The sequence below is a fragment of the Equus asinus genome, chromosome 2 (genome assembly GCF_041296235.1).
Source record: "Equus asinus isolate D_3611 breed Donkey chromosome 2, EquAss-T2T_v2, whole genome shotgun sequence".
Lineage (NCBI taxonomy): Eukaryota > Metazoa > Chordata > Mammalia > Perissodactyla > Equidae > Equus > Equus asinus.
In genome coordinates, this window is record NC_091791.1 from 180391836 (window position 1) to 180415744 (window position 23909).

The following is a 23909-nucleotide window of genomic DNA, read 5'->3' on the forward strand; positions in this document are numbered from 1 at the left end:
TTTTGTGGTGTCGTGCGTATAAAAACATAATTCTATCTGAATCTAAAAAGAATATATGTACCTCAAAAAATAATTCAGAATTAGGTATATTTTTAGGTTTAAAAATGTGATTCAGTTCTTGGGAAGCATGGCAAATTCAGTGTTTTATTATATGCTTTATAGTTTTAATATATTCCTTTGTATGTTACAAGAATTATTTTGGGGGAAAAAAGCTAGATTGGCAAGTACTCACCTCAAAAATAAAAAGTATAGCATCCAATTCTTCTCTTTGAGACTTGTGACCTAAAATATTTTTACAGAAAAATATTTTAAACATTATCATTTTGTCCTCATTGTTAACAACCACTTAAAAAAGCTTAAAATATTTCAAGCATTGAAGTTTTTTTCTCATTATTCAATAAAATGTTTAAAGCATATTCTGTTCAATGTGTAGACAATATTGCAGCATCTCTCTCTCCTCTTTTTCAACAACTAAATTTAGATTCTACATATTTATGTCTAAAAACAAATCATAACATATTGTGGAGAACTTTAAATGAACCCTGAAACTGAAAATATGACACTGATGGATCAGACCCGACCCGTGCCCCTGGGGGGGGGGGGAGCAGGTCCTCTAGGCCACCTCACAGTAACAAGGAGAGCACTGGGAACCCACAGGGTGAGGGGGGGTCTCAAAGCTGTCTGACAAAAGGAAGTGAAATAATACTACCATTCCAGCGTCCAAGAGTCTATTTTTAAATGAACATTTCTGACGATTATTTGAAATTTCGACATAAGCCAAGATCAATTTTAATTAACATCTTACCTTTCTGTTTAAGACTAGCTTCAATAGTCACAAAATTCTCAAAGAACACATAATATATATGTGAAAAGTGTTGGTCAAAAAACTGCTTAAGATCAATAGACTCTGCATTCTCTGAAAAATAAATGAAAAAAGTTTTCAGTGATTACTATTTACAAATATATTAAATCATATTCAGCAAATATTCATAGTGGCAAGTTTCCTTCATTAAAGTCAAAGATCTGCTGCCCCTAAAGTTCTATCCTATTAAAATATTTGAGATAGGTATTTACATCACTGCATTCTTGTTCTCACAACTTTAGTTTTTAAAGATTTGAGTTATAATTTTAAACACTGGTCAAATTAGGTTATAATAATCTTTGTTTCCTACAAGAGAACAACGTCTCAGGGAGATTTATTCAAAATTAACCAAACCAAAAAAAGAAGTTCTATTTTCAGTTCACAGCTACACCTCTCCTACCTTTTCCCCAAGACAGTCTAAAATCAGTATTTCTAAAAGTAATAATATATTCTGTCTAAAATACATTTACTTAGTAAATTGGTACCTAGCAATAGGCTTTATAAGGCACATAAGTATGGAGCTCAAACACAGATAATCCTGCTCTAAAAGAACTGTCAGGATAGTCCAGGGCACACAAAACTAGACATATAACTGTGCACAGTGGAAAGTGTTGCATACTGAAAGTAAAGGGATAAAGTATAATGGCAGTTTAGAAACACAAAATGATTTTCAAACCTCAATGAGGGGTGAAGGTGGCAAAAGAAGAAAAGCCTGACAGAAGACATATTATTTGAAAAGACTTTTAAGGACAGGAAGGACACTGGACACGAAGCGGTGGGCTTGAACAGAAAGGGCATTCTAGCCACAAACAAAGACATGGAGTGAGGAAAGCATGGAGGCATGAGAGGATGGCAGAACAATCATTCATTCTGGCTAGAACTTAGGGCATTTTGATAAAAATAAAATTGAAACAGTAGCCTTGAGATATGTTATAAAATGTCACGAACGCAAACTAAGGAGACTGGACGTGTTATTCAAAGTAAGATATCTATGTGGGCATGTATGTACTTGTGCATTTTGTTGTTTGGTTTACTTTCAGGAGGAGTGAGAAGGCTGAAAAAAGGGGGAATGGAGAATTTTTACTTTATATACTTCTTACTATTCAAATTTGTTTACAAAAGGCACATACTTTATTTATAATACAAAATAAATTTGAAAAAGGCAACTGGAAGAAAAAAATCAAAGATTTTTGAACCTGGGAGTGAGACGAAGAATAAACTACTATTAATTGTTAATAAACTCAAAGGTAAACATCAATTAATTTCTTAGAATGCCTTAAGGCTCAGTGGAAGACAATAAAGTTAAATAGTAACAAAGTACAGACAGCACTTTAAACTCTCTTTCAGATATTATCTCATCCTATGAATATTCATAATAATTCTTTAGTGACATCTTGTCTGATGCTTTAGTGACACCTTGCCTATGGAATTTTCCAAGACCGCTTCCCTTTTGCTATGCCCTCGCAAAGGAACGGATGGATGCCTTCTCCTCTCTATTCCTTTGGATTCTCTACATTTCTCTCTTATAGAAGTAACTATGTTAAGTGTTTTTCTGTCTTTTTTCCAAGACTGGTCTATAGCTTCTTTAGAACAGAAACTGTCAATCTTAGTATTCCCAAAACCTAGTACGGTGCTGAACAGATATGTACTCAAATATGTTTTATCATTGAAAAAATACTTTAATTTTACTGTATTTATTTTGTAGTTTGGAAATTTTTAGCTTGGAAAAGACCACATAACCTACAGACAGGCAAAATTGCATCGTTTCATCGTGACTGAAATGAGAACACCCAGATTCACTGCTACCTATAACACTACCCGTGTGACTTTTCTCAGAACTAGAAAAAATAATAATGGCTAATAAACTGAATGTTTCCTATACGCTGGACACCCTTCTAAGTGCTTTACAGAAACTGACTCCTATCATCCTCATGGCAACACTACAGAATAAGTACCATTATTATCTCTATCTTACAGATGAGGAAACAGGCAGAGTTTAAATAACTGAGCCAGTAAGAAGCAGAGTCAGGGATCTACACCCCACGCAGCCTGGATCTAGCACCCTTGCTCTTAACCTCTTTGTTATTCAGCCTCCATGGTAATAGGAAAAGAACACTAGCAATTTATCTATTACCTGCCTATAAGAAGACAAAAAATAATAGTCATCAAATACTAAACACATTTTATAAACTATCAAAATAAAAACACATATAACTGAGATAAAGAGAAAAAGTATTCTATTTTTCCCATAGAGTAGTTTAAAGTAACAAAGAACTATGAAATTACAATGAAATAGGCTACTATAATTACCTCTAAATTTCCTGAAATTAATGTTTCAAACATAACTAATGTCTCAGGGGAAAAAAGAAAACAAGAACAATAAGAAAGCAAAACAAAACATCAGAACAAAACAAAAGCAAACATGCACCAACTCAAGATTTTGCCACATACTGTAGGAGCCAAGACAGTCTCTCATAATTTCCTTTCCAGACAGCAAGTTAACAAAGCCTGGAAACTACATACTTGCCAATAAAAAACACTGGATCAAAATTAGGCTAATGTGTTTTTTACTCTATATCTATTTGTAACAGACTAGTTAGCAAATAAAAACTCTTTTATAAAATATTTTTGATCACCAATTCACAAAATTTACATGGTGGTGGAAAGTAGAGGCAGATACACAAAAAAGATGCATAAAATATACTAAGAGGACTTCGCTTATTAAAAAACAACTCTCTCTATAAAACACAGAAGGAAAAAATGAAAAAAAAGAAGGAAATGCAGAAAGAAAGAAATTATGTAAAAAACTTCTACCAATTTTAAATCCCCATACCATGTCTCATCCTTTCCAAAAACGTCTCCCAAAATCCATTCAGTTTTCTCTCTCTGTGAATGCCTCCATTACTTTTAGTCAAGATGATTCCTAATTATTGGAATCATTAGCTAATATTATTCTCTTAAAGATATTGGAAGCTCTTTGGGAGCAGAAAGCATAACTTGGCTTCTTTTACCTTTCAAATTCTTTCAAAATTTTAATCTAGGGAGAGTGCGTGCACAGTGTTAAACTGATGGTTGGCACTTAAAAACAAAGTTTAGGGGCCAACCCTGTGGCCGAGTGGGTAAGTTCACACGCTCTGCTTCACTGGCCCAGGGTTTCGCTGGTTCGGATCCTGGGTGCAGACATGGCACCGCTCGTCAGGCCACGCTGAGGCAGTGTCCCACATGCCACAAGTAGAAGGACCCACAACTAAAATATACAATTATGTATCGGGGGGATTTGGGGAGAAGAAGAAGGGGAAAAAAAAAAAAGACTGGCAACAGTTGTTAGCTCAGATGCCAATCTTTAAAAAAAAAAAAAAGGTTAAGGGTTCAAAATTTCCCCCTATTTTCAGAAATACTTCTGTTCGATTTGCAGTGTTAGTGCATTAGCATTTCCTTAAAGAAATCAAATAAATATTTCAACCACAAATTCAGATTGAGGGTTCTGATATTTAAAAAACTGACTCAGGCTTAGAAATGCATTTGTAGACCTTTGGGAATACTAAGTTTAAGTAGCAAAATAGTTCTAGACCTCATTTTGTTTCCACAAATAAAATTTCAGATGTCTCTAAGATCTTTTTATGAATAAGCTTTAAGAAATGAATCATATTTATTTTCTACTATGCATTTTTAAGACATTTAAGCACTATAACAAACATATAATTAAAGACTTCAAAGTTCAGAGCCAGTTTTTCTGACTTTAAATTTTAGATATTAAATACTTCCCTATAACAGTTATCACGTAATTCAAGATGGAAGACCAAAATTTCAACAAATTTGGTAGTATTACTATTCTTCCTCATCTATTAAAAAAATCACTATTTACAACTTTTCCTCAAATGATGGCATCATAATACACTAATCTGTGAGGCGTATCACAAGTAATCTGCTTCTAATAATAAAGTACCAACATTGCAAATTATCGCCTTAAAATAATCAATAATAATCAGGATAGATCCAAGAACATGGTGAATTGTCCTAAAACAAAATACCTTCTTATTGCAAACATGCAGAAATACTGGATAAAAATAAATAATCTAAGCTCAAAGAAAAGAAAGGAGAGAAAGATTGGAAGTGAAGAAAAAAAATAAAGCAGGAGAGAAGGAAGTGAGATGGAGGAAGAGGAGGCATGGGGGAAGGGAGATAGTGACAATGTGGGATGAAAAAAGGAGAGAGGGGCTGAAGGGGAAATACAGAGGAAGGGGGAATAGGAAGGAAGCAAGGGTGAGGGAAAGGGGCAGTAGGTAAGGGGGAAAAACCTCAGAAATCCAGTATGAAATACAAGTAGCATGGAGTTAAGCACAAACAAACAGCAAAAGGGCAGAGAAAAGCAGAAGGCACACAGAAGAGAAAGGAGGAAGAGAGGAGAAAGAGGAAAAGGGGAAGGGTTAAAAACACACAAATAGGCTGGATAAATTATTAATAATATATCATCAATCTCTAAAAAGAGGGAGGTTTATGGGATTGGGAGAAGAAGTTGAGAAAGGGGAGAAAGAACAAAGGGCGAAGGAAAGAAGGTGAGAAACAGTAAGTTAGAAGACAGAAGTGAAGCTATTGCTCAGAATGTAACAGAAGAATAACAAGATGGAAAATATGAAGACAAGGATAACAGACTATCTGGGAAGTTCCAAGAACAGAAAATGTAAGCAATATTCAAAGAAATAATATCTGAGAACTATCTAAAATCAGTGAAATACATAAATAAACCTTCAGTCTGGAAAAGCATATTGAGTCCCAAGCAGGAAGAACACAAATCCACACATGGACACATCCTACCGAAAACAAAATGGAAATATTAAAACCAACCAAAGTTACCTATACAGGAATATAAAAACTAACAGCAGACTTCTCATTAGCCCAACAGGGACAGGAAGATAACGCAATTTTATACTGAAAGAACTAAAGGAAAATAAAAGTCAATCTAAATATACTCAGCAAAATTACTGTTCAATAGCATAAACATGAAAATGAAGCAAAAGGTTCTCTAATACGCTTAAACACTCAAAAACCCTCACTCGAACTACAAAGATATATTTCTTTTTTTTTTTTAAAGGTTTTTATTTATTTATTTTTAAAGATTGGCACCTGAGCTAACAACTGTTGCCAATCCTTTTTTTTTTTTCCTGCTTTTTTCTCTCCAAATCCCCCCAGCACACAGTTGTGAATTTTTAGTTGTAGGTCCTTCTAGTTGTGGTACGTGGGACACCGCCTCAACGTGGCCTGATGAGCAGTGCCATGTCCATACCCAGGATCCGAACCAGCAAAACCCTGGGCAGCGGGAAGCAGAGCATGAGAACTTAATCACTTGGCCACAGGGCTGGCCCCACAAAGATATATTTCTGAAAGAAGAGAAATAAACTCACATAGGAGAATGGGAAGCAAGGAGCAAAGATGAACAAAGAAAGTAGAAAATGAGTAAATCTAAATGAGCACTGACTGTTAAAATAAAAAGAAACAAAATTACTAATACAAAAGTTTACTAACAAGGAGGAAGTAAAATAATAGATTATAAAGTGAAAGATGAAACAGAAATGCCACAGAGGGTATTTTAAGATCCTATTTTGTTAAGAGGATGGTAAAAATACTGATGAACTCCAGACTTTAATATTAGTATACTAACGAAATCTTATGAGTTATCACTAAAGGGTAACTACAGGATGTATAACTTCTAACCATTAGAAGGGGAAAGGACAAGTTTATCAATCTAACAGAAACAAGTAAAGAAAAGCAGCAAAAAAAGGTGAATGAGGAGGAAAAAATAAATATACCAGTATTTACCAAAAGAAATTTAATGGATTAAAAGCTCCAGTTAAGATACAGCTGTAATCATTCTGAATTTAATACACACAAAAACCAAGCTACAGGGTATTTACTAAGAAAAATTTTTTTAACCCAAATGACTAAAGTAAAGGAATGAAATGAAACATATCATTTACATACTAACCAAAAACACCAACACTGATTCCTCAATAAGAGGCAAAGTAAACATTAAGGCAAAAATTACTACAATTAAAGAGGGTCAACGTATTTTGACAAAAGGTTCTATTTACCAGAAAGCTTTAATTCTAAAGAGTTTCAAAATATAAAAAGCAGAAACTGAAAGATTTCTAAGGAGAAACAAATCCACTAATAGCATGGTAGATTTTAAACACCCATCTCACATCTAACAGAGAGAAGACTAGTAAGTATACAGAAGATTTGAACTTTACACATAAAACTCTCAATCCAACAGAGAACAAATCTTCTTTTCATACAAAAGTGAGATATTCACAAAAATTGAACTAATAATTAGGACAAAAACTAAACACGAAAAGTACCAAGAATAACATAGCACATAGCATATGCTCTTTGACCAAAATGAAATCAAATTAAGATAATAAGCTAACTCCCCATATAAAGGGAGAAGAGTGCTAGAAAAGAGTAGAGGTTACCAGTCCCAAGCACTCACAAAGGCCAGGAAGAGTGCCTACTCCCCCAAGCCAGTCTAGAAACTCATAACTCCTGGAGCAGTTAGTCCTAGAGTGAACACTACTCCAGAGCCATCTAACTCATCACAAAAGCAAGATGCAAAAGGATCAAACTGTTTCTAAGTAAATAATTGGGATTAATTTATCCCAGAACAGAGCTCAAGAAAATTTATAGGTATACAAAATATTCAGGACCCAATAAGGTAAAAATCACACTATCTTGTATACACGTTGAAGATCACCAGACAAGCAAAGAAGTAGAAAAACCTAATTCATAATGAGGTGAATAATCACTAAATCAGATTTAAACTAGATTTTAGCACAGATGTTAGAACAAGCAAAAAAAAGCATTAAAATAGTTATTCTATTTTATATATTTATATTTATATATTTTATTCTATTCTATATATTCAAAAAGTTGAGGACAGAAGATATAAAAAAGATGCAAGTCAAACTTCTATAGACAAAAACTACAACATATAAAGTGAAAGTAAACTAGATGGAATTAACAGCAGACTGATGTTGCAGAAGAAAAGATAAATGAACTTGAAGGCACAGCAGTAGAAACTACCCATAAGAAACACACAGAGAAAAAATAATCCAAAAAACGGAAAAGCACATAGATGACTGTGAGACAATTTCAAGTGGCCTAACATAAGAGTAATTGAAATCCCCAAAGAGGAGAGGTGGAAAAATATTTGGAGAAATAATGATCCAAAATTTTCAAACTTTATGAAAATCACAAACCCACATATGCACGAAGCTCAGCAAACCCCAAGAACAAGAAACACAAAGAAAAATTCATCATGGCACACTATAATTACATTGCTCAAAAGCAGTGAGAAAAAGAAAATCTTAAAAGCAGCTAAAAGAAAAAAAAGACATGTTATAGAGTAACTAAGATAAAGACCAAATCAGATTTTTTCATCAGAAACAATGCAAATAAACAAGTGCAATAACATCTTTAAAGCACTGAAAGATAAAAACTGTCAAGCTGGAATTCTATATCCAGTAAAAACATCTTTCAAAAACAAAGACAAAATAAAGACATTTTCAGACATACAATAGCTGAAAGAATTCATCACCATCAGACCCGCAAACTACTAGAAATTATAAAGAAAGTCCTTCAGGCAGACGGAAATGATATCAGACAGAAATATGGACCTGAAAAAGGAATGAAGAGCACTGAAAATGGTAGTGACAGGATAAACGCATAAGTATTTTTCTTATTATTTCACACTTTTCCAAGGATAACTTTAAACAAAAATAAGTACAATGCATTGTGTGGTTTATAAAATACGTAAAATACATGAAAACAAAAGCATACAGAGGGCAGAAATGGAAGAACACTGTTATAATATTCTTATACTATACAAGAAGTACTGTCATCACACTTGAAGGTAGACTTTGATACATTAAAGATGTATACTGTTAACACTAAAGCAACTACTAAAATAAAACAAAAAATGTACTGGTAGTAAGTCAAAAAAGGAGATAATATAAAATCACAAAAAATACTTGATTAATAAAAATGAAGGCAGAAAAAGAGAAACAATGATCAAATAGGATAAAGAGAGAACTACGAGTAGATAATAGACTCTAAACTAACCATATCAATAATCACATTAAATAAAAATGATCCCTCCAAAACGGCAGAGACTGTCAAATTGTATAAAAAAACAAAACGCAACTATATGGTGCCCAAAGAAATACAAATTGCACACTTAAAATATATGTAGTTTATTGTATGTCAGTTAAGCCTCAATAAAGCTGTAAAAAAATCTAACTAACTACTTAATAAAGACTCGAGACTATTTCCATTGATTTTTATTCCATTATGTTCTCTGAAGTGAGAGGGGGAGAAACAGAAGTCCAAAAAATTGGTATCATTCTAGGAAATGCTTTGATCTACAGAATATTTTCTTAATACCTAAACCTATGCCCATCTGTATCCACAGAAGCTCACTGCACATGTGAACGCATTCTTCATAAGAAAAAAACCTTAAGAACCTCTGATTCAAAACATTCATAACACATTTATGAAGGAATTTAAAGCAACATAAATAAAACCAAAAAATGATCTTTTTTTCTTAATGCTTTCACAAATATGGTCTGGTGTCCCAACATGAAGGACAAGAAGTAATTTTAACTAGAAAAATTAACTCACAGAAAATAAACATTAAAACTAATTTTTATCTTTATAGAAGGAACCAATGTTATGTAAATGAAAATGGCAAACTCACTGCTGTAATTAACAACATAGCAGGGAGACAAATCAATCTTCCCATTGATAATTGTCCTGAATGTTTTAATTCATCAAAATAAAAAGCTAGGCACCCTTCTCCTGTACAAATACTTACAATATATGTTTGTTTTTATCTTTCAAATAGGAATTATTCATTAGTCCTTCACAATGAAAAGCAAGAAGAAGATATCAATGACAAAAGTCCTGCTGGAAATCACACTAAAAACCTACTAAAATTTCAAAGCAAGAAAAATAGTTAGATGTAGCATATTTCTTTATCAAACTGGTATTTCAAAATAACTGCAGAAAAGCTCCTGAGATATGATTATAGTTACATCTGAGAGCAAGATGATAATTCCTACAAGTAAAACGGCAGAACAAAAAGCACTAAAGGCAGCACTAATAAGTGATCGTGATCTCAAAGTAATTATTTCTAAGCCTCATTTCAATCTATAAACATAAAATAAAAAAATTATTCTCCTGCCTTCAAAGATTCCACAATGGGCATAGAGGAAATAAGGAGATACAGTGAAAAACAGAATCTAATATGCACAGAGATATAACGTTTAATTTAAGAGCAAAGTCAAGTCTATATGTTATCAAACATGACACTGCAAGCTAAGCATGGAGACATAAGGATAAGGCAAATAGCTATGATCACTTGTGTTTACTTAGGTATTTTACATTTGTGTATAGCACTTTTACAGTTACAGATATATGATCTTATTCTCTACAAATGTTTTTGAAATAGGTATGTTACCTCCATTTTATAAGGAAACGAAGCCTGAGAGAAGTTAGGTAACTTGCCCCAGTCACACAAAGCTATTACATGGCTCCAAATCAGCTCTTCTGAGCCCTCACCCACCTCAGGGGACAGGAATAGCCACACGTCATGTGGTAGGCCAGAGCATAAAATAAACTTGTGACCAATTTTAATGAAACTTATTCTGAAAGAATGGTATTTTTAAAGAATTATTTGAAAGCTACACAGTCCTGCAGAGTCTGAGGTGGATAATTTGAAGTTTTAGGACAGAGAGATACTGAAAAATGCCAAGAATTCAGAGGATTTAGTCCAGTCCATGCATATTACCCTAATATATCTCCCCTTACACTGCCTGATTATATCCTCTTCGCTTCACCACAAGTCCTAAAATTTCACTAATTAAATTCACTTGTGATAGCAAATTATTCTAGCATACAGCGTAAGGAGTTAAGCACCATTCATATATTAGCATAAATTGGTACCAACTACTTTCCTCATAATATACAGAAAAGGAGGAAAAGAATTGATACAGGTGTGAAGAAGGGGAAGAAAGAAGGTAATATCATTTATTGAGCATCCACTGTTTTCTAAGGACTGAGCTATACACTTTTCTTTCAATTTTATTAATTCTCATAGAAACTTTAGGAGATAGGTGCTATTAACTTCATTTTACCTCCTCACTTAGTTTACTAAAAAAATAAACTAAAAACTAAGATGCAAAGAGATCAAGACACTAGCTCAGAGAGCAATTACAAGAACCAAGTTGGTCTAAGGAGGCAGCCACTAAAAACATTCAAAAACGACTACTTTAATGAAAGTGAGAAATGTTAAGTATTTATATTTTAAAAAGCAGGTTAGAAGTGGGTAATATCAACCAGTTGATGGAATAAGGAACTCTGAAATTCTCCCCCTCCACAAAAGCACCTAAAACAAAAGCAAAAACAGTAAAAGTTAATTTTTTTCAGAAACATGGAAATTACACAAAGGCTTGTAACAATCAGGGGCATTTATTCAAGAAAAATGGATAAATCTCACTAAGAACAGTGAGCTTTGTGGCACTTCAAATTTACCCTATTCCCATCTCCTTCTCCTCAGCTCCGTGGTAGCCTTGAAAACCAAGAGCCCACATCACTGTGAAAAATAGCAGCCTAACAGTAACTGGAGGAGTCAGAAGAGAAGTGAAGCTCTTTCAAAGCCTCATTCTAAGAGAACTCTCATTGTTTGACTTATCTAGCTGCTCCCTGGGAAAACCCACTTGCAAAGTTTGTCTTTGACTTAACTCAGAGCTCACAGAGTACTAACCTGAGGACCTTTCTGGAAAACAATCAGTGGCAAGTGCTTAACACCACAGCTGCCTGAGGAAGCAATCACTGATGAGGCAAACAACAAGCTAACCAAAAGAACTTAAAAGGAAAAGCTGGAGAATGAACTATCCATAGGGAACTTTAAAAAGCTCTGACAGCCTAATGAGAATACAGAAGGCTATACACATGAGTAGGGCTGCAAGCATGCTCAGGAAAGACTGGAGAAGGCTCTAGGAATCTAAGCCTTCACCTCTAGCTGACCTTGAGATGCTACACAAGAAGGATGCAAAGGCCAATACAGAACTGTAAACTGTCTGGCTGAATATTGATGGTATACCCCAATACACACACAGAGCCCCTTGGCAAAGACCAGGAGACTTACTAACTCCAGGCTTGTAGGAAGTCTCTGCCCAATCATTAGCTGACCACAAAGCTGAACAAGTAAAGCATTCCCTGGTCACACAGGAGGAAGAAAATGGACTGCACAGTTAGTTCAGGAAAGTCATTAAAAAACACACACAACAAGGTTGTAATCTATCATAACATTAAAAAAAAATTATTAAAATTAAAAAAAAAAATCTTAAAAAAAAAACACACAGTGACAATAACAACAACAAACCCTGGTTGGAAAAAGGAGAAACTGGTTTCCAGAGTTGCTACATTATTTAAAATGTCAAGTTACTAACAATAATTCCAAGTCAAACAAACAAGAAAGTATGTTCCATATACAGAAAAAGAGAAGTCAACAGAAACTGTCCCCAGGGAAGCATAAACATTTGACTTACTAGACCAATGCTGTTGTCTTTTTAAAATATGTTCAAAACAATAAAGAAAAGTGTGAGAATGGTATCAAAACCAAGTAGAGAATATAGATAATGAAACAGAATTATATTTTCAAAAAATAAGTTTAAAAGTACAATAAGTAAAATGAAAAACTCACTGAAAGCTCAAAAACATATCTGGACTGGCAAAATAAAAAGTCAGCAAATTCAAAGACAGGTTAGTTAAGATTATCCAGTCTGAGGAACAGAACAAAAAAATAATGAAGAAAAATGAACAGAGCCTCAGAGACTTGAGGCTCACCATCAAACATACTAATACAAATATAATGGGAGACCCAGAAGGAGAGAAGAGAGGGAAAGAGACAAAAAGAATTATTTCAAGAAATAATGGCTGAAAATGTCCCCAATTTGATGAAAAACATTTATCTGCACATTCAAGAAACTCAACAAATTCCAAGTAAAATAAACTCAGAGACCCACATCTAGACACAAAACAAAACTGTCAAACACAAAGACAAAGAGAGAACCTTTAAAGCACCAAGAAAGAAGCAACACATCACTTAACAAGGAAGCCTCAATAAGAAAAACATCTAATCTCTCATTAGAAAACATGGAGGTCAGAAGGCACTGAGAAGAAGTGGTCGGAGATTAAAGAAAAAGGCTACCAACCAAGAATTCTATATCCAACAAAACTGTCCTTCAAAATTTAAAGAGAAATTAAGACATCCCAATATGCAAAAACTGAGGATCTGTTGCTAGCAGACCTGCTCTACAAAAAATACTAAAGCGGGAGAGGAGTGGCCCTGTGGTGTAGTGGTCAAGTTTGGTGCACTCCGCTTTGGTGGCCCAGGTTTGCAGGTTTGATCCTGGGTGCGGACCTACACCACTTCTTGTCAGCCATGTGGTGGTGGCAACCCACATATAAAGTGGAGGATGACTAGCACAGACGTTAGCTCAGGGCTAATCTTCAAGCAAAAAAAAAAAAGGAGGAAGACTGGCAACAGATCTAACCTCAGGGCTAATCTTCCTCAGCAATAAGTAAGTAAGTAAGTAAGTAAGTAAATAAATAAATAAATAAATAAATACCAAAGGGAGTCCATCAGGCTGAAATGAAAAGATTCTAGACAGTAACTCAAATCCATGGGAAAAAATACTTTGACATGTAAATGAAAACACAACATACCAAAATTTATCATCCAGCTAAAGCAGTGCTTAGAGAAAAATTTATAGCTTTAAGTGCCTATATGAAAATGAAGACCTCAAAATCAATAACCTAATGTTCCACCTTATGAAACTAGAAAACAAAAAGCAAAAGCATACTACTTCTAAAGCATGCAGTATAGGGGAGGAAATAATAAAGACTGCCGAGGAGATAAGCAAAATGGAGAAGAAAAAAATACAAAAAAAAAAAAAAATCAATGAATCCCAAATTAGTTCTTTGAAAAGATCAACACTGGGGCTGGCCCAGTGGCACAGTGGTTAAGTGCGCACATTCTGCTTCAGCGGCCCAGGGTTTGCCAGTTTGGATCCCAGGTGTGGACATGGCACCACTTGGCAAGTCATGCTGTGGTAGGCATCCTATGTATAAAGTAGAGGAAGATGAGCACGGATGTTAGCTCAGGGCCAGTCTTCCTCAGCAAAAAGAGGAGGGTTGGCATCAGATGTCAGCTCAGGGCTAATCTTCCTCAAAAAAAAAATAAAAGATCAACAAAGTTGACAATAGGGGAGAAGTCAAATATGGTATTACTAATACTCTGGATCCAGTTCTACACCTCCAAAATAAAAAATAATTGCTCAATTCATTTCACTATACTCAAAGGCACTCTTTCTTTTTGAAAATAATGAAACATATGCATATTTGAAAAATACATTACACTGAGTAAGGGAAAGTAAATACTATTACACTGGGAAAAAATATATCCTTTAAAACAACAGAGGATAAAACCAGAATGAGTTAGAATGGGAGAAGTTAATTCTAAACACATTATACAGACAATGCTTCTCAAATTATCTATGAAGGACTAGTTTTTTGTTTTTTCATTCCAATTCATCATGGACCAATGCTTTACAACAAGTGAATTACTAGAAAATAGAGTGAAAAGCACCTAGACTGGTCTACATCCTATTCAACAAGACAAGTTCACTAACCACATGCTTGCATGTCACAGCACTGTCAAATTGAAATGAGCTTCTCAACACCTCAATTTCTGCACTTACCTTGTTGCAGATCTGTAATAAACAGTTGGTAAACTAGCACTGGTCTGCAGACTACACTTTGAGTAGCACTAGTAATGTCTGGGAAGGAACGATGCCGACTTTTGGTGTATAGCCTTGATACTGCTGCTGACAGTGAGAAATCTGTTCCTGCCATGAATTCACCAATAAAACCAGGATTTCAGAGAATGATGTAGTAAGAGGAGTGGCATAATCTCTACTTCTTAAATTCTCATTAAAACCCGGTTACCAAATCTCATAAATCATCATCCCACAGTAACTCCCACAACAGTCATTCCTTTCTGTTTACATTCCCATTAAATCAATTTGTAGGGTAAGGCCTGGTATCTTTATTTTTTAAAAGCCTGGAAGACCACTGCCGCTCACTTTCCTGCATTCATATCTGTGGCCTTACCATTACCTTCACCAAACTGCTCTTCTTTTAATTCTACTGAAATTCTAATCATCTTTCAAGGTAAAGCTAAAAAATGCCCAGGCTCCATGAAGCTTTCGCCAAGCTCCTCCTTTAGATACTATCCTTCTATCTTTTAAACTCATAACATGTTTCATATTTGAATGATTCTTTTACTATACCATCAACTCCTTTCTTTACTCCTTTGCAGCTACCCAAAACCTAGTAAAGCACTATCATACAGTTAGTTATTCAAATGGTTTCTCAGATCCATCATTTTCAGATTTAAAAAAATAAATAAATGGAAGCACAGATGGATAATTTTTTTTCTTAAAGACATTTTACAAGAAATGGCATGTTTATAAGAAGCAGCTTACAGTAATAACCAACTTGCCTCTAGAAGGCTCTAAGAACAAGTGATGGAAAAGGAAAGATAACTGGGAACCTTGAAGCTATTGACTTAAAAGAATTCACACAATGACCACAAAGTTTTGGTAATGCAAACACACCTTTTACTAGCTATTTTACTTTAGTTTTCGGTGAGGAGGGAAAGAGTAATGTTGCTAAGTGACACAATTTAAGGATTTCCTTGTGTTTATCTGAAATAAAACACCAGCAATGAATTTTATTTCCTTTCATTTAATCAATTCTCCCTTGTTTTCCCAAAATCTAACTTCTAAATAATTTTCTCTCTAATTTACCCATTTTAATAGGCTAGAGACTGAGAATAAAGCACAGAATCTGGACCATCATCAAGATCATTCAAAGGTTTGTACTCTATTTTTCAAGAATAAATTTTTACTTGATTTTGAATAGGTCATAATATCTCTGATTCAATTTTATCACCTTTTAAGGTTCTGATTAAAATTTAAATAATGTTTTAAATTTGTCCATATATTCTGTGCTTCAAATGCATTTTGTCATGTAATCTTCCAACAGTGTCTGAGATGCTGTTATTTTAACTTTATAGACAAGTAAAGTATCTCTAAAAGTGTTAAGTAAATAATATAGCTGAGATCAGAACCCTTCTGACTTTCTCCACTATCTCCCCTTACTTACTAGCTATTTAATACTGAAGTTTCCTTGGGGATTAATTACTATCCACCACACTGGGCTGTTGCAGGGATTAAGTCAGGTAACACATGTCAAATGCTCAGTCCAGGACCTGCCACACACATAAGTGGTCAAAAATATTAGCTATTAGCCAATATATGACAGCTCTTCTATGAAAATGTTCACTCCTTAAAAACTTCTCAAAAATAGTGAAGAGATGGAACTGTATTTGTGTTCATGTGAAAAGTCAGCCAATTTACTTAGTAATTATTAGAATGTTAACAATTCCTGAGAACACAATACTCAACTTACGTATATTTTGGAGTATATCTAAATTCTGAAATCAATCCCCAAATAACGAATATTTAGATTGGTTCAAATTTTTCACTGCTCTAAACAATACTGCAGTGATCTATGCACTTATCCACTTACTTTCTTAGAATAAATACGAAGAGATGGAAATGCTGGTTTCAAAGGATATGCACATATACATTTTAAATTTTGATATTTAACAGTCAAAATGCCCTCTAATTTACATTCCACCAGCAATGTATGAAAGAATCTGTTTCCACATGTCTTGATAACATACGTTGCAATTTTTTCCAAATTTCATAAATTTTTAACAGTTCATAAAGAAATCAACTCTTGGGGCTGACCCCATGGCCAAGTGGTTAAGTTCACACGCTCTGTGTTGGTGGCCCAGGGTTTCACCAGTTCAAATCCTGGGCACGGACCTAGCAACGCTCATCAAGCCATGCTGAGGTGGCATCCCATGTGCCACAACTAAAATATACAACTGTGTACTGGGGGCTTTGGGGAGAAGAAGAAAAAAAAAGAAATTAACTCTCTTAAACATGTTGCAAATGTTTCCTAGTTTTGTTTGTCTTTTAACTGTTAATAATGATTTTTACTGTGAGAAATTTAAAAAAAATGTTTTGGGGGGGGTCAAGAAGATTGGCCCTGAGCTAACATCTGTTGCCAATCTTCCTCTTTTTTTGTTTTTTCCTCCCAAAGTCCCATTACATAGTTGTATTTCCTACTTGTAGTTCATTCTAGTTCTTCTATGTGGGATGCTGCCACAGCATGGCTTGATGAGTGATGTGTAGGTGTACAACAAGGATCCAAACCAAGGAACCCGGGGTCACTGAAGTGGAGAGCACAAATTTTATTACTTGGCCATGGGGCTGGGCCCAGAAATTTAAAACGTTTTTATAGGCAAATTTATCAAACATTTCTGTGACAATTTCTAACTCTGGTGTAAGTTTTAAGAGTGGTCTTACCTATCCCAATACTTAAGATATATTTATTTATTTTTTCTTCCATTTTATACTGAAGAATTAGAACTATTTAGAATTTATTCTACATAAGACATAAAGTAGTGATCCATATTTTCTTATCCAGATGAGCATTTCTTCTTCTTGATCTTTATCTAGACCACCATTTAATGAAGCGGTCACGTGAGCTCCTTCTGTAGCAAATGGAAGCCATCTTTTTAAAATTTTACATCCTTTTTCAATGTAACTGTTCTTGACTACAAAAAGAACTGCAAAGCTTTCTTAGAGAAAAATATGAGATTTGTATTTACAAACACTAAGGAAGGCTTAAATAAATAGAGACTCCTTGGGATAAGAATACTAGATATCCTACAGATGTCAATCTCCTCTAAATGAAATCTATGGATTCAAGGCAATCCAATAAAAAAATTCTAACAATATTATTCATGAAATTTAACAAGCTGATTCTCAAAGTTATATGCACGAGCAAAAGGCCAAAATGCCAAAAGATCTGTATTAGGCTCCTGTGGCTGCTGTGACAAATCAGAGGCACAAACTTTGTGTTCTGTCTTCACATTGCCTTCTCCTCTGTGTCTATCTACAGGTCAGTTTATTCTGTTAAATGGAGGGAGCAGGGGAGTACACTTTAAAGCCAACGTGGTGTTGGCCTCAATGGACACAAGTTTTCTAAAAGTTAGATGTTATATAAGGGTCATGAAGATTTCTTTCAATAATGGAAGGGATTATCTGATAACCTCTGCCATAATGCCCTAAACATTTTTCAGATAATATCCTGGTTTTTTGTGTTTTATTTGTTCTTTGTTTTTTGTTAAAGATTGGCACCTGAGCTAACAACTGTTGCCAGTCTTTTTTTTCCTCCTGCTTTTTCTCCCCAAATCCTCCCATTACATAGTTGTATATTCTAGTTGTGGATCCTTCTTGTTGTGGCATGTGGGACACTGCCTCAATGTGGCCTGATGAGCAGTGCCATGTCTGCGCCCAGGATCTGAACCAGCAAAGCCCTGGGCCGCTGAAGTGGTGCGCACGAACTTCACCACTTGGCCACGGGGCCGGCCTCCTGGTTTTTTGTTTTTGTTTGTTTTTCTATTTTAGATAGTGCAGACTTTAGATTCCGAACCAATTTATTTGCACAGGTACTAAAGACAACCTAAGGTTTCTTTCTGATCAGAATACTCACTTTACATGTTCTTTCTACCACTGTCAACTGAAAGGAAGTTAATTACAAAATAGCAACTTTGCTCTCCTCATACCTGATACATTCATTCATGAACCACATAACATTGACTGAGCATCTATTACATGCCAGGTGTGTGTTGAGTCTAAGGATATGAAGATGAAAAGACACACCTCTGCCCTCAGCAAGTTATCAGACACAGGCATGCAAATATAAATAATTACATTGCAATAAAATAACCAAATTACTAGAAGAAAATATGTACAATGTAGGAAAAGCTCCTACGCCTACCTGGGAAGGCTTCACCAAAGCTATAAATAGATTTTGCCCTGAGACTTGAAGGAAGAGTAGAAGCTTTCGGCGTAAGAGTGATGGAAAGTAGTAGGGCACAGTAAACGTTATTAGCAAAAGCATATGCACCACAGAAACTGATTTCTCATTCAATATTGCTGAAATGTAAGGTACTAGACAGGGGTAACAAGAAGTTAAGACAATATGGTAGACAAAGATAAATTTATGTTGGGACACTTAGGATTTGAGGTGTCTGTGGGACACCCTTACATCTATTTATCTTTTCCAACCACATTGTTAAAGATCAAAGTTTCATGTCTTAGTAACCTGGAGGATGGTGATGTCATTTACAGAAACAGACAAAAAAAGAAAAACAATTTAGATTGTGTAGACATTTGATACTAGAAAGAGCAGATGTAACAAACATACTAATCACCTACTTCTCTATTTTCTCCAAGGTCTATTTCTATGACATGGATCCTTCTAAAAGAAGAGACATTAGATAATATATGAACACACACAAATTACGACTGAATTTAGAATTCAGAAAAATATGTTAACAACAATAACAATGCTTTCTTTTCTAAGACACTGAAAACTCATAAACCAACATGTTTCCTTCTTCACTTTAACTGACAGGAAATCTAAGAACCAAATTCAATGCCTCATAGCTATAATCAGCTCATCTCTGGAAACTGACAATGTTTCCTTTCTTTAAGTAGTGGGTATTCAGTTGTCTATTTTATCACTAATTGTTTTATTCCACATTTATTCACTCCTGTAAGTCATGTAAAATCCTTCAGATGCAGTAAAATCCATAATAAAAGAAGTATTAATGCAAAGATGACTCACAGTATTTGAAACAGCTTGTTTTACTAAGCAAATTAATCAGTACCATTGTTTATGTAAATAATCTACTCAGTAAATCACTTCTTCATAAATATACAAAGAGAAAGTATTTTAATGAAGTCAATTAATTTTTCAAATCAGTAAGTTTAAAATTAAAGAATATAAAGAGTATATACAAATTAAAAAACATAAAAGGGTTGAATGTCATGCATATAAGATTACTTACTACCTTTGTATATCAAACCCTTAAAAATATATTCAAATATCAAATTAGTTTATTTTTATAGGCAGTTTATAGTTCATAATTACTCCTACACATTTTCAGATTTCCAACCAAATCTTGTCCAAGCGAATCTATGCCATTTTTATTTATTTAATGAACATATAGTGCTTGTTTCTGTCCTTATATATTACCATTCATACCTACTGCACACTAGTTATTTATTTTTCTGATTTTAGATATTTTAATCTAATTTTCTTTGTGACACATTAATATATTCAGACTGGAGACAAAAATCAGATATTTTTCATTAATCACTTAAATTTCTTCTCAACAAAAAAAGTAAAAAATGGACACCAGGTTGCTTTGTATGAAGCCAATTTTCAGTCTCATTCATTTAAGACAACCTCTTATTATCAGCATCTTATGTCCAACTGCTGTTTATGTTTCAGAGTTTTTTGTAATTTTTGTTTGTTTCAAGCAGGTATGGACATCAGGTGAGGGAAGTCATTCCTGACAAATGACAAACAAATGAGTTGCCCCTTCAACTGCTCCAGCTTACTGACTTAAGAGTTGCCAGTCAGGGCCAGCCCCATGGCCAAGTAGTTAAGTTTGCATGCTCTGCTTTGGCGACCCAGGGTTCATCAGTTCGAATCCTGGGTGTGGACCTACACACCGCTCATCAAGCCATGCTGTGGCTGCACCCCACAAAGAAGAACTAGAATGACCTATGCACTGGGGCTTTGGGGAGGAAAAAAAAGGTGATTGGCAACAGACATTAGCTCAGGGCCAATCTTCCCCCCTTGCCCAAAAAATGCTTAAGGCAAGTCCCAGACCATTGGAAGGGCACAATAAATGCTAGCTCTTAAAAAAAAAAAAAAAAAAAGGAGTTGCCAGGCCATGGTGAGAGGAAAGGGAATCCAGGCAGAGCCAGTGGAATTTATGAGTCAGTCATAGAGACTAAGATAATTAGAGTTCACAGGACAGAGCACAGAAGAGAGGAGAGATGTGAGAACCCAGGAGACTGGAGACAGCCCCCTTCCAGTATAACCATAACATACTTGTTAGGAAACGTCCCAAGACGGAAGAAAGAACTATGTGAAAGAATTTGAGAGAATACTAGCAGATGCTCACATAAGAACAGGAACAGTGCTGGTTCCCAAGAGTTGGGCTACAAAAAACACTTGTAATTTGCGAGGCATTGAGTAGAATACTCAGGAAGGTATTGCCTCATAGTAGGTAATAATTAACCTTAGATGATGCACTCAACAAATCATAAAAGCAAGACATGTAATGATCAAACAGTTTTCAAGTAATTTAACTGCATCCCAGATAAAAGATCATGAATTTATAGGAATACGAAAATATCCAAAAGCTAAGAAGGTAAAATTTGCAATATCAGAAATTTAAAGATTACTCTACTTACAAAGAAGCACAAAAACAACCCAGAATGAGAAGAAAAATCAAGTGATTAAAATTGACCCAGAATTGACAGAGATGTTAGAATGAGCACAGAAGTATATCACTATTTTAATTATATTTCATATGTTCACAAAGGTAAGAAGACATGTAGATGATATAATTATTTACTTATTTACCCACAATGTACAATGTCTAAAATGAAAAAAATAAATGAAATGAGATTAATGGCAGATTGTATGTAGCAGAAGAAAAGACTAGTGAACTTGAAGACACAGCAATAGAAACTATCCAAGATAAAACAGAGAGTAAAAAGAATCCAAAAAAAAGGATGTCAGTTCTTTTAAAGCTATGAGACTTTCCAATATACTAATACTTTCTAATATGCTAATCTAATATTAATAGTTTATAACATACTAATAAATGAAATTCCAAAAAGAAGAGAGGGGAGAAATTAGTGGGAAAAAATGGCCAACATTTTTCCAAACTTTCTAAAACCATAAACCCACAAATCTGAGAATCAATAAACCACAAGCCAAGAAATATTAAGAAAACTACACCACAGCACATCATAATCAAATTGCTCAAGATAAACGATGGAGAAAATCTCAAAAGTAGCCAGAAAAAAACATGACCTTTCATACAGAGTAAGATAAGGATGACAGCACAGTTGTCAGAAACAAGGCATACAAAAAGTGGAGTAAAATCTTTAAAGGATAAAGGAAAAAAGCTATCAACCTAGAATCATAAATGGAGCGAAATCTTTCAAAAAAGAAGGCAAAATAAAGACTTTTTCACACAAACAAAAACATAAGGAATCCATCACCAGCAGACCATGATCACAGAAAAAATGTTAAAGTCCTTCAGGCAGAAACAAAACGATACTAGATGGATGGAAATAGCTATCTCTGTAAAGAAATGAGAGCACTGCAAATGGTACTACATGAGTAAATATATGCCTTTTTCTTATTATTTAAAACTCCTAAAAGATAACTACCTATACCTATTATATAAACAACATAATGTAGGGTTTGTAATATGTATAAGCAAATGTTGTCACCAAAAAAGTATAAAGGTTGGGGGGAGAATTGGAGGTACTCTTGTAAAGTTCTTACACAACACGAGAAGTGGTATAATATCACTTAATAGTGGAATCTGGTAAGTTAAAGATGTATACTATAAATCATAAAGCAATCACTAAAATAAACAATTATAGCTAATAAGTCAACAAAAGAGATTTAAGAAAGAGTTGCAAATTTATTAAACTAATACCAAAAAAGGCAAAAAAAGGGGAAGAAAGGGAACTAAGGACAGGCAAAATAGAAAACAAGCAGCAAGATGACAGACTTAAATTTAACTAAATCAATAATGACATTAAATGTACACCATCCAGATCTGAATAAATAGTTGTTATGGTCTGAATCTGAACAGAAAAATTACAAGTAAGGAGACTGAATCAGTAATAAAAAATCTCCCAAGAGAGAAAAGTCCAGGACCATATGGCTTCACTGGTGAATTCTACCAAACATTTAAAGAAGAAGTGATAACAATCCTTCTCAATCTCTTCCACCTAACAGAAGAGGAGGGAACACTTCTAAACTCATTTTACAAGGCCAGCATTACCCTAAAACCCAAACCAGACAAGGACACTACAAAAAAAGAAAATTATAGGTCAATATCTCTGAAGAACACAGATGTAAAAATCCTCAACAAAATATTAGCAAAGTGAACTCGAAAATACATTAAAAGGAGCATAACCATGATTAATTTGGATTTATTCCAGGCATGCAAGGATGGTTCAACAACCACAAATCAATAAATGTGATTCACCACATTAACAAAGTGAATAAAAACCACATGATCATCTCAATAGGTACAGAAAAAGCATTCAACAAAATTCAACATCCAATCATAATAAAAACTCTCAACAAAGTGGAAATAGAGGGAATGTACCTCCAAATAATAAAGGCCATATATGACAAGCCCACAGTTAACATCATACTCAACATGAGAAGCTGAAAGCTTTTCCTCTACGATCAGGAACATCTTTCAACATAGGAAGTCCTAGCCAGAGCAGTTAGACAAGAAGAAGAAATAAAAACCATTTAAATCTGAGACAAAAAAGTAAAATTGTCTAAATTACAGATGACATGATCTTATATATTAGAAAACCTAAAGACTCTACCAAAAAACTGTTGGAACTAATAAACAAATTCAGTCAAGTTGCAGGATATAAAATTGATATACAAAAAACAGTTGCATTTCTATACACTAACAACGAACCGTCAGAAACAGATATTAAGGAAAAAATCCCATTTACACTTGCATCAAAAAGAATAAAATATCTAGGAACAAATTTAACCAAGGAGGTGAATGATCTGTACACTGGAAACGACAGGACATTGACAAAAGAAACTGAAAAAGACACAAATAAATGGAAAGATTCCATGGTCATGGATTAGGAGAATTAAAATTGTTAAAATGTCTGTACTACCCAAAGTGATCTACAACTTCACTGCA

General features: G+C 34.4%; 1 protein-coding gene across 8 annotated transcripts in view; it reads right to left on the reverse strand.

The window, feature by feature from the left end:
- Positions 1-23909, reverse strand: part of RALGAPA1 (Ral GTPase activating protein catalytic subunit alpha 1) — a 223950-nt gene that overhangs the window by 189455 nt on the left and 10586 nt on the right. For all 8 annotated transcript variants that reach the window (XR_011501562.1, XM_044765509.2, XM_070504251.1 and 5 more), the window contains exons 2-3: positions 806-916; positions 233-282 (exon numbers count right to left, since the gene is read on the reverse strand). Coding sequence is in view for 7 of the 8 variants with exons in the window: in XM_044765509.2 (XP_044621444.2) it covers positions 233-282; positions 806-916 (161 nt within the window). In the remaining variant the exon portion in view is untranslated. The remainder of the gene's footprint in view (positions 1-232; positions 283-805; positions 917-23909) is intronic.